The sequence below is a fragment of the Medicago truncatula genome, chromosome 7 (genome assembly GCF_003473485.1).
Source record: "Medicago truncatula cultivar Jemalong A17 chromosome 7, MtrunA17r5.0-ANR, whole genome shotgun sequence".
Classification (NCBI taxonomy): Eukaryota; Viridiplantae; Streptophyta; class Magnoliopsida; order Fabales; family Fabaceae; genus Medicago; species Medicago truncatula.
Window position 1 is genome coordinate 47,566,899 of NC_053048.1, and position 13,290 is coordinate 47,580,188.

The following is a 13,290-nucleotide window of genomic DNA, read 5'->3' on the forward strand; positions in this document are numbered from 1 at the left end:
AAATTCTATTATCCATTATCTATTTATTTGTAATTAACTATGTCCATTATATTGTAAAACAAAACTATGTACATTTTAATAATTATACATTCAAAAACAATTTTGATCAAAATAATCCAAACATAAATCAATTTTGTTTAACTAAATGTTAACAAGAATCAATTTTATCCACAACAAAACCAAAAAGAAATAAATAAGTCAGGCAATCTAAATCTGTTCCTAGATTGTCAATTCTATATGCACACCGAATTTGTTCCTAGATTGTCAATTCTATCTGCACAAACCTTTTCTATGTGTGAGTAACCAAGAATCTCATCTCATCTCATTTTTTTTTTAATCGGCAAATATTATTAAATGTCATCCCCGCAAGACGCAAGGTATGGACGAAACAAGATACACGAAACAAAATACAAATGATGCTACATATAGACGGTACACCATAACCACCTAAAAACACCCCTGGAGATAAACCCACCAAAACACATTACCACCTAAAACAGACTCCAAAAAAATCAAGCACGGTAAACACGGTATCCACCACCGCCTATCATCACTACTCACCACAAAGAACACCCTCAAAATAAAACTTTCATCTCATATTTCTAATTAGAAGTAAGCAACTTTGCCATCTATTTATTACATTAAGAAAACTACAAATATTGATTATGCATAGCAAAGTGGCCAAACATAATAAAATGTGTTCTGACAATCAACATGTTTTTATACCATTTGTTTTTGACACTTTCGGCTTCATAGCATCAGAGGTTGTTGACCTTCTACATAGAGTCCAAAGGGTTATGCATAACAATGCTATGTCTCCTAGATCCATGAATGTTGTGTTTATGAGGATTGATTTTGCCATCCAAAAATGTCTAACATCGCAGCTTGTTGCCCGCTTGCCTCCTATTCATGTGTAAGTAAAATATTGATGGTAAAAAAATAAAATTTGAAGGTCAATGATACAAGTTGTGAATCAGTTTCCAACCATACAATTAATTCAGCAAATAAAACATTTTCAAGTCTTGTTCTGAGTAGGGATGGGAATAGGCCAGACCAGACTATTTTGTTAAATAGAGAAGGCATAGACTTTTTTTTAAGCCTATTTAGCTTAAAAGGTCAGGCCACGGGTCTCTCAAAAAGCCTCTTAAGCCTATTAGGCCGACCTATTTATTTAAATAACATGAATAATATTATTTATTATTATATTAAATTTTATACTTTGAATTAAAATATAAATTTGTAAACCTTTTCAATAATTTAAGCTTTATTAGTATACATTATTTTTTTAAATATATAAATGTATTATTATAAACTAAAATAGAAATATGATACAATAAATAGTCGAATTTCCTAAACCTCGTGTTGATTATCAAAAGAGAGTTTAATTTAATTGAACTATTAGTTCGTTAGTCCATTTAAACTTAGATCACATTGCTTATTTAAAGATGTTCATAAAATATAGGCTTTTAAACATGTTAACAGACCGTATCAAGCTTTTAGAAGACCAGACTCGGACCTAAAAAGTAGGCCTATGACAGGCCGCAGACCAGACCAGGCTTTAAGAAAATATGGTAGACCAGACTTAGACCTTGCAAAGCCTAACTCGGCCTAGCCTATTTCCATCCCTAGTTCTGAGCAAAACATCTGGCACAAATACCATTTGCATTCCTAAAAATTCCACCAACAACATATTTACTCTGATCATCTCTAAATCGAAGAATTCCATAAGGCTTATTTAATAATATGAGCTCTGGCAGGGTGTATGTTCATTTTACAAGCTTTCATGACAATGAACTCATAAATGCTAACCGCAAAGAACTTCTTTATGTTGTTGTTGTATAGTTGTACATTTTTAGGTTATGATGATATTCATATGAGGTTTCTGCTACAGTTTAACATTGACTCATTTTTGATGAAACACGTAAAGTTGATTCTCACTTTTTAACTGTTATTTTTTTCCTTCTCTCAATATGTATGAGTAAAAAATCGAATTCACGACTATTTGCTTAAAGAGTCTAAACCCCTTCCAACTTTGGTAAAAATTAAAATAGTGTACACTCCAAATAGTGTATATTAATTAAAATTAAAAATAAAATAAATAACACAAGAAAGAAAATAGAATACGTTGAGAGATGGTTGGTATTGTTACCGTCGACAGTTGTTCCTTCGATGAGGCTGGACGATGTTTCTATGTTGATAGTAACAACAATGACGACGTTATCAACCTCTACGCACTCATCTCTTACTGTTAGAGGATCGCATTTCGATCCCAAAGTAACAACAACAGCATGAGCGTTATCGAAATTCTAACCCGAGTCGATACCATTTGTAAAAAATACGACAGATACGACGTCGTTAAACATAACGATGCCAATGTCTCCGCCGACGACGCATTCGCCAAACTCTACGCCATTTTCGACGCCAACATCGAGGCCGCGCTACAGGTCTTCAATTTAATTTTCATTCTACACTAACTGATTTGATGAGAATTTTTTATTTTGAGTTTCTTCTGAAATTTTGTGTAGAAAGCAGAAACTGCTTCAAAGGAGAAAAATAGGGCTTCAACTGTAGCGATTAATGCTGAAATTCGTCGTACTAAGGCTAGGTTACTGGAAGAGATTCCCAAGTTGCAGAGGTTGGCTGTAAAAAAGGTTGCTTTTTTTGGTTTCTATGATCGCTGTTAGTGTTTTGTTTCATTTTTATTTGGGGGGTGGTCTATTAATTTTCTGGGATTTGTCATTTGAGTGTTTTTAATTTTGGGTATTGTAATGATGAATTGAATTCATTATATTTACATATGACATATGTCTTAGTCCATGTTTGGTTCCACTTTTGTAGGAGCAGAGCTGGTGTAGAATTGATTCTAACTTGAAGCTAGCTATAGTATTACAGAATTGATTTTTACACTCACTTTTAGATGTATGTATCCAAATTCCAAACATAAATCACTTTACCTTCAACTCACATTTAGCCAAAATTGGTTAAACAGAATCAATTCAATCAAAAGCAATTTTTGTCCCCACAAAATCAAACACACACTTAGTGTATGTTTGGTTTGACTATATCACCATGGTTTTGACAAAAGTTACACTACAAAACTTTAACAAAATCACAATGCCACCTTGATTTGTGATTTTTTCGTTAAATTTCGTTTTCGATCCTAACATGCACTTAGTTCCGATGTCCGATTGATTGAATTTGCAAATTATTGAAATGCAATTGTGATTATGAGTTGTTAATAGTCTTGCACCTGCTAATGTCAACTGATTTACCCTATTAAATAAAGGCTTAAATATGGAAATGGTCCCTGCAAATATCTGGCGTTTTTGTTTTAGTCCCTGCAAATATAGAATATTTGGTTTTGGTCCTTGGTATTTTGTTTTAATCCTTGTAAAATCATTTCATATTAAAATTGGTCCCTATAATATTCATTTTAGTTCTCATTTTGAGGGACTAAAATTAAATATTCTACATATTACAAGGACCAAATCGAATATGAATCAATTTTACAAGGACTAAAACAAAACACCAAGGACCAAAACCAAATTTTTTATATTTGCAGGGACTAAAACCAAAAAAATATTTTTACAGGGACTAAAACCAAAATGTCAGATATTTGCAAAGACTATTTTCATATTTAAGCCTTAAATAAATCTAGCTAGTAACATGTTATCAGAAAAGATCTTTCGTTCAATCTGCTTTGACTGGGAATGGGGCAGATTTGTTGTTGTTTCTGTATGCGGTTCTGAACCTTCTGATTATTTTTCAAAAACTGTTGACATGTGTTATTATCTCAATACCTTGATTGATTGTCCCTGGCTCCCTGCACAATTGGTAACTTGGTGGCATACAATACAAGTGTTTAGAAATAATGACATTATTATACATCTCTTTAATTGGTACTCTGGATTCACAGGTAAAGGGGCTTTCGTTGCAAGAATTTTCCACTCGTAATGATTTGGTTCTTTCATTGCCGGAGAGAATCCAAGCAATCCCAGATGGCACTCCTGCTGCACCCAAACAAACTGGAGGTTGGGGAGCTTCTGCCACACGTCCTGAAATTAAATTTGATTCAGGTAATTGAAATTTTCCAAGTCTAACATACAGGTATAATAGTTCATGAAAGTGATGCTTTGTAATTGACTGTTTCTATTCATTTCTGTGTATTGTTTCAATCACAGATGGCCGACTGGATGATGGATACTTTGAACCAACCAAAGAATCAAGTCAGTTTAGGCAGGAGTATGAAATGCGTAAAATGAAACAGGCAAGTCGCTTTTGGAAGTTGTAACCAGAGAACTTTTATCTTTTGCATGATGTTATATGTAGAATGTTAACTTGGACATCATTTCAAATCTAATTATATGAATCTTTTAGGATGAAGGTTTGGATGTGATTGCAGAAGGATTGGATACTTTGAAAAACATGGCACACGATATGAACGAGGTCAGATTGCCTATTGTGTTTGTCTTTCATCCTTTGCGTGTGTGATATATTTATTTGAATGTTTAAGTTTGTCAAATGCAGGAATTTGATAGGCAAGTTCCACTGATGGATGAGATTGATACTAAGGTGAGATTCCTGTAAATTGAAGACTCTGGAAACACTAAAATTGAAGTTCTCAAAACTCTGTAAATAGGAAGCTGAAGTTAACACAATGCTATTATTTTTTGTTTTATATAGGTAGACAAGGCATCTTCTGACCTTAAGAATACCAACGTTAGACTTAAAGACACAGTTACCCAGGTTACTAACTCATTCAGTCCTAGATTTCCATCAATTTCTGGTTGCATTAGTGGTCAATTTCTTGTTGAATCTTATATGATCTTTTGTTTTCATCCAGCTTCGATCCAGTCGAAACTTTTGTATTGATATTGTTTTGTTGATTATAATTTTGGGAATCGCTGCCTATTTGTACAAGTAAGGCTTCTTTATCTCTTGTAGAACTCAAGAATATGCCAAAACTCTGTCGAATTCTAGTCCAGTTATTCTGTAACTGCCACATGTCTCTCTTTTTCTGCTTGAATATTAGAAATGTAGGTGTTGACTAATATGCTAAAGTCTGAAAAACTAAAGGTCCATGTTTAACTGTTTTTTCCCCTATGAAGACTTTAAAATGTCAAATTTCATTTGGTAGCTTTAATAAGCTGCACCGGAAGTTAGAAATTAGGTGAGTGGTTAATCAAAAAAAAGCATGAGGTCTTTACTAGGTTGGCTACAAAGTACAGACAGATAAAAAAGCTTAATGAGAGGGATTATAATTCTTCTGACATGTTATCGTTTCATATAATCTATGCATCCCCCATGCCTTCTTTCGCGCGTATTCTCTCTTTTAAATACAGTATGAATCAATTTTCAATAAATTTATTGAAACATTGTGTCCTGTTGTACTTGAAAATTGAAATAAGGATGCTATTGCCAATTTAAGGTATTGTTTTTAAACTTATGGAATGGTAGCTTTTTGTCTCTTTATGGTGACATACTAGCATGTTTTAGATGGTGCATACTATTACTTTTTTTTCATTTCTGTTTTGTTCAGGTGATGCTTACTATTATCAGTCATGTATATTTCGTTTTTGCTTCAAGAGATATACGAATATCATTCTGATTTTGCTGTGCTTTTGTTGCAGTGTGCTAAAATGATACGACATACAAGACTATTGTATTTATTCTATTGGTATACGTGTGTTTCTTGTATTTTGTTGAGAATATTCTGTCATATATTTTTTAAAATATATTGGTGTGAATTTTTCCTTCCACTTGAGAGATTCCATCTGTCCTTTATGAACAGACTATATATGCCCTTATGTTACGTGTCATATTATCATATAGTTGCGGGTATTCTTTTCTGGGATTTATCGAGATTTATTCTGGCTCTTTTGCAACCCATCTTTATATGGAATCTACATTCAATGGCCTTGAGAACATCTTAATTTATCTATTTTTATTAGGAACAAAGCAGAGACGGGGCAATAAAAATTAGTCTGCCTAGAAATTATCTAGCTAAAAACAAGACTAGATAAGAAAATGTAGAATCTCTTAATATACAAGTAACTTTTTGTGATTGTTTTGGGCACGCAATATTTGTTTTTGACTTTAAAATAGGTGATCTGATCCATCGTACCTTTCTATGTGAAAACAACTCTGTCCAAAAAAACTTTGGAAGTATATTTTTGGATGGGACAAGAACTAAATTTTCGTTCTAAAGTACATTTTTGGACGACACAAAAACTGAGCTTTTTCATATGTGATTTTAGGGTTGAAAAAGTTTATGATTCCTAGCTTGTCCACTTAAAATACACATTAACCAAGTTTGCAGGGGTATGCCAGGTTGCTGCTAAATTCTATCCAATTCCCATATAAGATATTCCTGATATATATAACCCCTTCAAGATACAAACATGAAACAATGCTGCAATTTCTTTTCAAGTATATCTTCAGACCCCTCAAGATACCAACATAAAACTCTGTGTGTATCTTTGCTTTAGAAGGCTGGGACATGGTAGTTTTCGATTCCAATTCCAAGGCATTGTTTGAACTATGTTAACTTACATTCCAAGTTACAAGTATATAACATTCCCAAATCCTAAACCCTCACTGCAATGCAACTCTGGATGCTTTCAGTGCAGTTGATTTTCAGTACTTTCAAATAACTTTTTATTAGTCACGTAAAATAAAAAGAAAGCAATAACTACTTAAATCTTCATAAATCAATTTTAAAGGTATAATACATATATACAATCAACAATTCAGTTCCACTATGATGGCCCTTTATTCTTCAAATTGTATCTCACATATACCTATACACATATTGAAATAATACCCTATTCTTTCAGCTATGTACTACTACTATGTCCTGTAAAGAATAATCACACAGCACACCAATTCTTCCTTATTTACATATAGAATTAACTTTCCATCTAGCACATGAGCTCTACAGGTTCTATATATGCACACAAATAACCATGTAAGTGTACTCCTAAGTTACTTATGTATATCCAGTGAAGGTTAAGCTATTAAGCTCTTGAGGTTGTATAATTGAAGTCCACTGATCAAAGCTGTAGAAATTATATCCTTTGCTTAAATCTTTTTCAAGACTTTGCTTCCTACCATCAACTTCTCTGCTTAAACTTTTATTGAGGACATCATAAAAGTCCATGGCAACATTATCTTCGACAGCTTTTCTCTTCAGTGGTTTATTAAACAATCCCTCAGTTGTAGCTGATAAGAACTGTGCTCCTATCACGTTTAAGTCGTCATCATAAGATGAAGCTTGTATATTTACATTGTCTGAGGTCATACCAATGGAATTAGGAAGAGCACTCTTAGAAGCCAAAATATAAGGTAACATTGGATATTCATTCTGTACATAGTTTTTGACTGGTTCAGGATTAGAGTTCACAGTCATTTGCTGAAATTGACTAGTTGATTCATAGCTAAGTTCATTTGAATCTTCCCAACTGCTTCTTGGGCTGCCCATTTTTTGTCGAACACGACATAGCACCCACTCATCTAGCTGAAGCAAAAGAAGGAAAATAAAATAAAATTGTCAAATACCAAAACTTCATATTAACATGCCAGCTTAAAAACCACAATTTTTTTTTAAACTATGTCGTACTAAATCTTCAGTTTAAAGGCGTGTCCGATGTTCGACGTGTGTCAGTGTCGAACACCAACACATGTAGTTACATTTAATTTCTTTTGGTTTTCAAATTATTGAGATGTCAGTGTCGTGTTTGGTTTTTTGTTAGTGCTTCATATATTTAAAAAGATGAAAAATTGAACTCATGGAATTGACCTACTCTCATAGAGCCACTATGATTGGAATTTGAGATCATCGAATCATGCAACCTATATTCATGCATGATCCACTCAGTTTTAGATCCTTTTGGTGGACGTCCCTTATAGAACACAAGAGCTTTCTTCACTCCAATGCTTTTCAACCCACATGAAGTAAGAATAGGTTTGTCAGTTCCAGTTGCTTTCCAATAACCTACACCAGCTGCTCTATTAGGCCTCAATCCTTTGGGATACTTTCTGTCCCTTGGAGTAAAGAAATACCATTCTTCCTCACCAAACAAAGCCTTACCTGTTAAAATGAAAAGCTTCCATTCCTTTAATTAACATTCCTTCAAAATAATAAGAATGAAAAGAATACTAGCATAAAATTAGTGAAGTTGTTAAAGACAGACTTGGAAGCTCCCACGGATTGTACTTGTAAAGATTTATTTCTGCTATGAATGAAGCAGGAAGAGGAGATGAAGTCACTTTGTTTCTTAGATAGTGAACAATGAGTTCTTCATCAGAAGGGTGGAATCTAAATCCAGGAGGGAGTTGAATTTCTGAATGAGGATTTTTGTCCATGAAGATGAAGGTAGAATGTCGACGTAGGAAACTAGGAAATTTATTGTTCAGTTGCCGATATTATCGACCAAAATGGTTGTAAGCTTGAAATCACTGTGCATAGGTTATATATATATGAGTGTGCTGTTTGATCATGCAGATAAGGACAATTATCTTCTAATATAATACTAGGTTGGTGGTAGGTGCATCAGTGTGAAAACAGATGAGGAAAACAACCTTTTTGTCCCATGTTATATGACAACATTCTTCAAAGGATATTTTTAATCAGCATGATTACTTTGAAATTTAGGCAAAAGATTGAGTCTTGTGGTGACCAAAATCAGGTTATATTACAGGATATACAGCTCGGTTTCAAATCAGAACGACCAAGTTTGTCAGTTTTATGCATTAAACTATCAAATATTTCTAAATCAAAATGCTTATCTGCTTCAAGTTGCAAGCAATATAGTTTCATTTCAAAATTAAAATATATGATGGTGGGTCAGAACTTCATATAATTGTAGATTCGTAGGACTCTCTGGGCATATGAAATGGGTGGCGCAGAGTTCATGTAGAATGATATAGGGCCTGTTTGCATCGACTTACTTGAGCTTATCTACTAATATAAATACTTGTGAGATTGTTTGAGAGAGCATACAGGCTTATGACATATCCCTAAGTTATTTTCAGCTTATTTCTATAATCTCTCCAGTATAGCTCAATTATCCCCTCATATCCAAATATATTGACTAGCTAAAGAGGCTTATACTTGGTTCTAATTTTTGAAACACTTTTCATTTGGAGTTGCTAGAATTAAGGAGAAACATATGCAGATGAAACTATAATGATCTGTCAACTTGTGATTTTATTAAGACAAGATAATTCCAAGCTGTATTTAATCAGAAAACAATTATACAAGATTTTTTAGGCAAATGTGTGAAATTGTTTGAGCAGATCATTGGTGGCTTGGTCTGAAAACTCTTGAACTTCTAAAATCTTAAGCAATTTACAGTAACATGTAGCAAAAGCATAAAGTCCTACAAGGGAAAAGTGAGGACTTAGAGCAATTAGTTAAGAATAATGACAATTGAGATTCAAGACAACTTAACTTATTATTATATGCATACATATAGTCATGATTTCAATGGTTGATTTTCTAATCCTTGCTATAACTTCTCATATTTTCATGTAAAATGAATCTATTACTTTAGTAGAATCAGATCCAAAAATAAAATGTATAACTCTTCCAAGGGATAGAGCAATATTTTGGTAGCTTCATCCCTTGAGTTACCAGCTGGTGTACTCTCTCCGGTCTCAAATATAAGACAAAAATCTACATATTTGGCCTAAATATAGTGTTAATTTTTGCAATTTCCCACCCTTTCCTTACTATCAGACTTTGTAATAGTAGACTGTTCACTATATTCATTCCTAAAATAAGATAAATGTTATGTCCCTTCAAACTTATGAAATCAGATTGTTGTAACTCAATCTTTATTGGCTTCAGATTTCGGTTTCAAGATGAACTTTTTCTAATCAAAACCAGCTTTGATAGTTATAGTTCTAAAAAATTTAGTGCATTAAATTCTGGTTACCTTTTATATAGTAGTAGGATTATTGATACATAATAGAACTTTGAAACGGTAAATCTTAGAATAGCCAATCTGGCTCTAAATAGATAAATAAATGTACAAGAACATAGCATTTGATCATAAGGTTCGGTCAATCGTGTATACTTCTCTCACAATAGCGTGACCATTGAGTCAAGTTGTGTTTAAATATTACGATCCAGATTACAAGTTTATCCCTAAATCATAGTTTTGAGGGTTCCACTATGCTCATTGCAATTTTAGGTCCACTATGCTTGTGCATCTGCATACTTATCAATGAATATGAGCCATACTCATTAGTTACGGGCCGGTTACACCGAAGTAGAACTCAGTTATAAAAGGGTTACAAAAAATGTACTCAAGGAAAACTTCAGACATATAGCTTAGGGCGTGTGTATACCTGCGAGGACTTGCAAGGTTACATCAGAAAAAATAATATAGAGGTACCGAATTGAAAGAAAAAATGGGCATGTCGGAGAAGGATGTGCTTGTATTTGCTGTTATTCCTATCGTATAGTTGATGATAGTTCCATCCATTGCACAAAACTCCAAGAAATGGAACATGAATGAAAGCTGAATAAGCATAATAAGACCAACTTGATTCTGTAATTTGGCTTCTTCTTCTTGTAATTAATCAATTTAACTCAATGTCTCAATTTATGTTCTCCTCTTATTGGACAGGCTGTTTTCACACTATATGCCCCCATATAATTCAATCAATGAACATGATTATGATCATTGTGGTCAGCATTATGATTAATTATATTGATTATTGTTGCTATATTGTTAGTATTATTTTTTAGCAAATATTGTTAGTATTATTATTGTTATTATGGTTTATGGAAATCTTGCGTGTGAAATGGGAATTAATTAGAATTCAAAATGTTCAAACCGAGGCTTCAATTTGTTTGGTATAACCAAAGGCATCGAGTTCTACACCCGGTTATGAACAATTTATGTAACATACAAAATACTCCATCGTGTGCTATATATAAACAAATAAAAATTTAAGAAAAACCAAGACGTTTTATGTAGTCAAATATATACCATAAATTAAAAACTGTTTTGGCAGGTACCCTGCTACTTCTTTGGATATTTTTGTGAAAAAAAATCCTTAAACGTATCCATTTTCATGGAGTGGATGGTTTTTTCGTTTAAATAAAAACACACTAAAATATAGCTATAAAAGAAATTTAAATAGCAGTATACTTTTTTGAAGGAAGATAATATACTTAAAAGTCATCCTATATTTTTTTTATATCAATTGATAATAAAAATTCATGGACGGATGCAAAAAATTTAGCTTGTGGAGGCGCATTTTTTTTCTTTTCTTTTTCAATAGACATTTTATGCAAAATATATATACACATAAGCAATAAAATAATGACATCATTGTTATTAAGTAAAATATTGGAGATTACAAAAAGTTTGGCATTGTCCTTTTCAAAAAAAAAAAGTATAGCACTGTATAACTAAAAATACCTAACATCTATGAATTATAACTGTTCTCTACTTAGTTCATATTTTAAAAGTGTTGTAATATATTTTTTTCCTCTTGATTTTCAACACTATCAAACATATTCTTCATGTATGTGATCAGACAGTCATTCAAAAGTTTATGCTCATGGACACTAAATTTCTTACAAAATTCAATAGAGAGAACCTCTCAAAAAAATTCAATATAGAAACATTTTATAACCTCGTGGTCATCGATAATTGATTATATAGACAACATAGATTGACCACGTACCAAGCCAAGAGAATAATTTAAACATGACAATCAACCAAACCAATTTAAATATAGTTCAAAACTACTCAATAATTGGTTTGTTAAATTTATTTCATAAATTAAATGATGTTAATTTGAGTTAAAAATTAAGTCCATTAATTAAATAACTTTAACTTAAACTATATGTAATCGACTTGTTTGATTTGAGTTGACTCAATCATATGTATATGCCAGGGGCTTTTGGAGTGTGAGGCACTGCCGTTCCTATGAAATTATGAAATAGGAGGCTCGGTTCTATTTTTAAAATAGATTCGAGTAAAATAAAAACGCTTTTTTTTTTTGTGTGTAGCTAAGCTTCATTAAAAAGTCAGAATCAAAAGAACTTTTAAAATGAAACAAAATAAAATAAAATAAAGTGAAAGAGAGGTGAAATTTACCTAACGGTGTCATTTGAAATGTCACTCCTACGTCGTAGGAAAGGGGAAAACGAATAGTTTATGCGAAAAAGTTGTGATTCTTTCAATAAAATAGCTTTTTAAATTGACTGATTAAGTAATTATACAAATTGATGGTGGTTTGATAGCATCAAATTTATGTCAAAAAAGTAGAACTAGAGTTTAGAAAAAACTCATACGCGTACCGAATAAAAAAAAAACGTAACATGTAATTTTTTAATTTAAGTGGGGGTGGGTATTATATTTTTTTTGGCTTAATTGCTATTTTCGTCCCTCAACTAATTAATTAGTATCGCTTTGGTCCCTTAATTAAAATTTGTTCTGTTTTGGTATTTTAAGTTAATTTTCGTTACACAATTTGGCCCCTTCCATTAATATATTAACTTCAAATGTCTTAAGTGGGCCAAGATTTAGGTGGTCCACCGTAAATCATATTAAAAAATTTAATTTTAACCATTTGATGTTTTTTCTTAAAAGAGGGTCGTTGGATCATGAAAGCCTATTTTATCTTATAGGAAATCATCACCAACTAATTTTTTTCTCATTTCTTCATCTTCTTCCTTTCTCATCTTCATCATAATAATGGAATGATGGATGGAGGGAGAGACACGCCCAACCCATCAATTTTTTCCCACCCTCTTTTGTGTGATCAAGGATTTTTGTTTGTTGAATGAGATGTTTTGAAGGTTATGAAAGAGAAAGAGAAAGAGAAAAAGAAAGGGATCGACAGACAGAGAAGGGAAATTGGAAAGGGTAGGGAAGTTGTTTGTTTGATGAAATTTTTTTTTTTCTTCATAAATCCTATGAAGATGATGAAGAACACAAAGAAAGAAGCCAAATTTCCGGGTTATTTTTGCCACGTGAGCTTTTATTAACGGAAGTGTTAATTATTTGACAGAATGGATTTATTTGGCAAACAGAGCAAAAAGTGAGGGACTAAAACGCCTGTTTTTATTAATTATGGGACCAAAATAAAAACATGAAATTGTTTAGGGGACCAAACGATCTAATAAGCCAAAATTAAAAAACCAGAAATTTTAAATTCAACAAAAATGGTTCATCTTCCTCCCTCCCTCATATTCTTCATCATCTTTACTAGACAAATTAAAAACACATTAAATCAAAAATTTAAAATTCAAATTATGTTTTTAAA

General features: G+C 32.4%; 2 protein-coding genes across 2 annotated transcripts; one reads left to right on the forward strand and one right to left on the reverse strand.

The window, feature by feature from the left end:
* The first annotated feature begins 2,123 nt into the window (after positions 1-2,123).
* LOC11423274 (syntaxin-71) lies at positions 2,124-5,858 on the forward strand. Its single transcript, XM_003625557.4, has 9 exons — positions 2,124-2,444; positions 2,526-2,651; positions 3,917-4,076; positions 4,182-4,267; positions 4,378-4,446; positions 4,528-4,572; positions 4,684-4,746; positions 4,844-4,920; positions 5,631-5,858. Exons 1-9 carry the CDS (start codon positions 2,289-2,291, stop codon positions 5,641-5,643), a joined length of 795 nt encoding a protein of 264 aa, XP_003625605.3. The 5' UTR covers positions 2,124-2,288; the 3' UTR covers positions 5,644-5,858.
* Positions 5,859-6,758: 900 nt separating this feature from the next.
* Positions 6,759-8,477, reverse strand: LOC11427145 (NAC transcription factor 32). The gene is made up of 3 exons (XM_003625558.4): positions 8,193-8,477; positions 7,803-8,089; positions 6,759-7,516 (listed from the first exon to the last, which is right to left on the reverse strand). The coding sequence occupies exons 1-3, from the start codon at positions 8,362-8,364 to the stop codon at positions 6,989-6,991; spliced, it is 987 nt and encodes a 328-aa protein (XP_003625606.1). The 5' UTR covers positions 8,365-8,477; the 3' UTR covers positions 6,759-6,988.
* Positions 8,478-13,290: the final 4,813 nt, after the last annotated feature.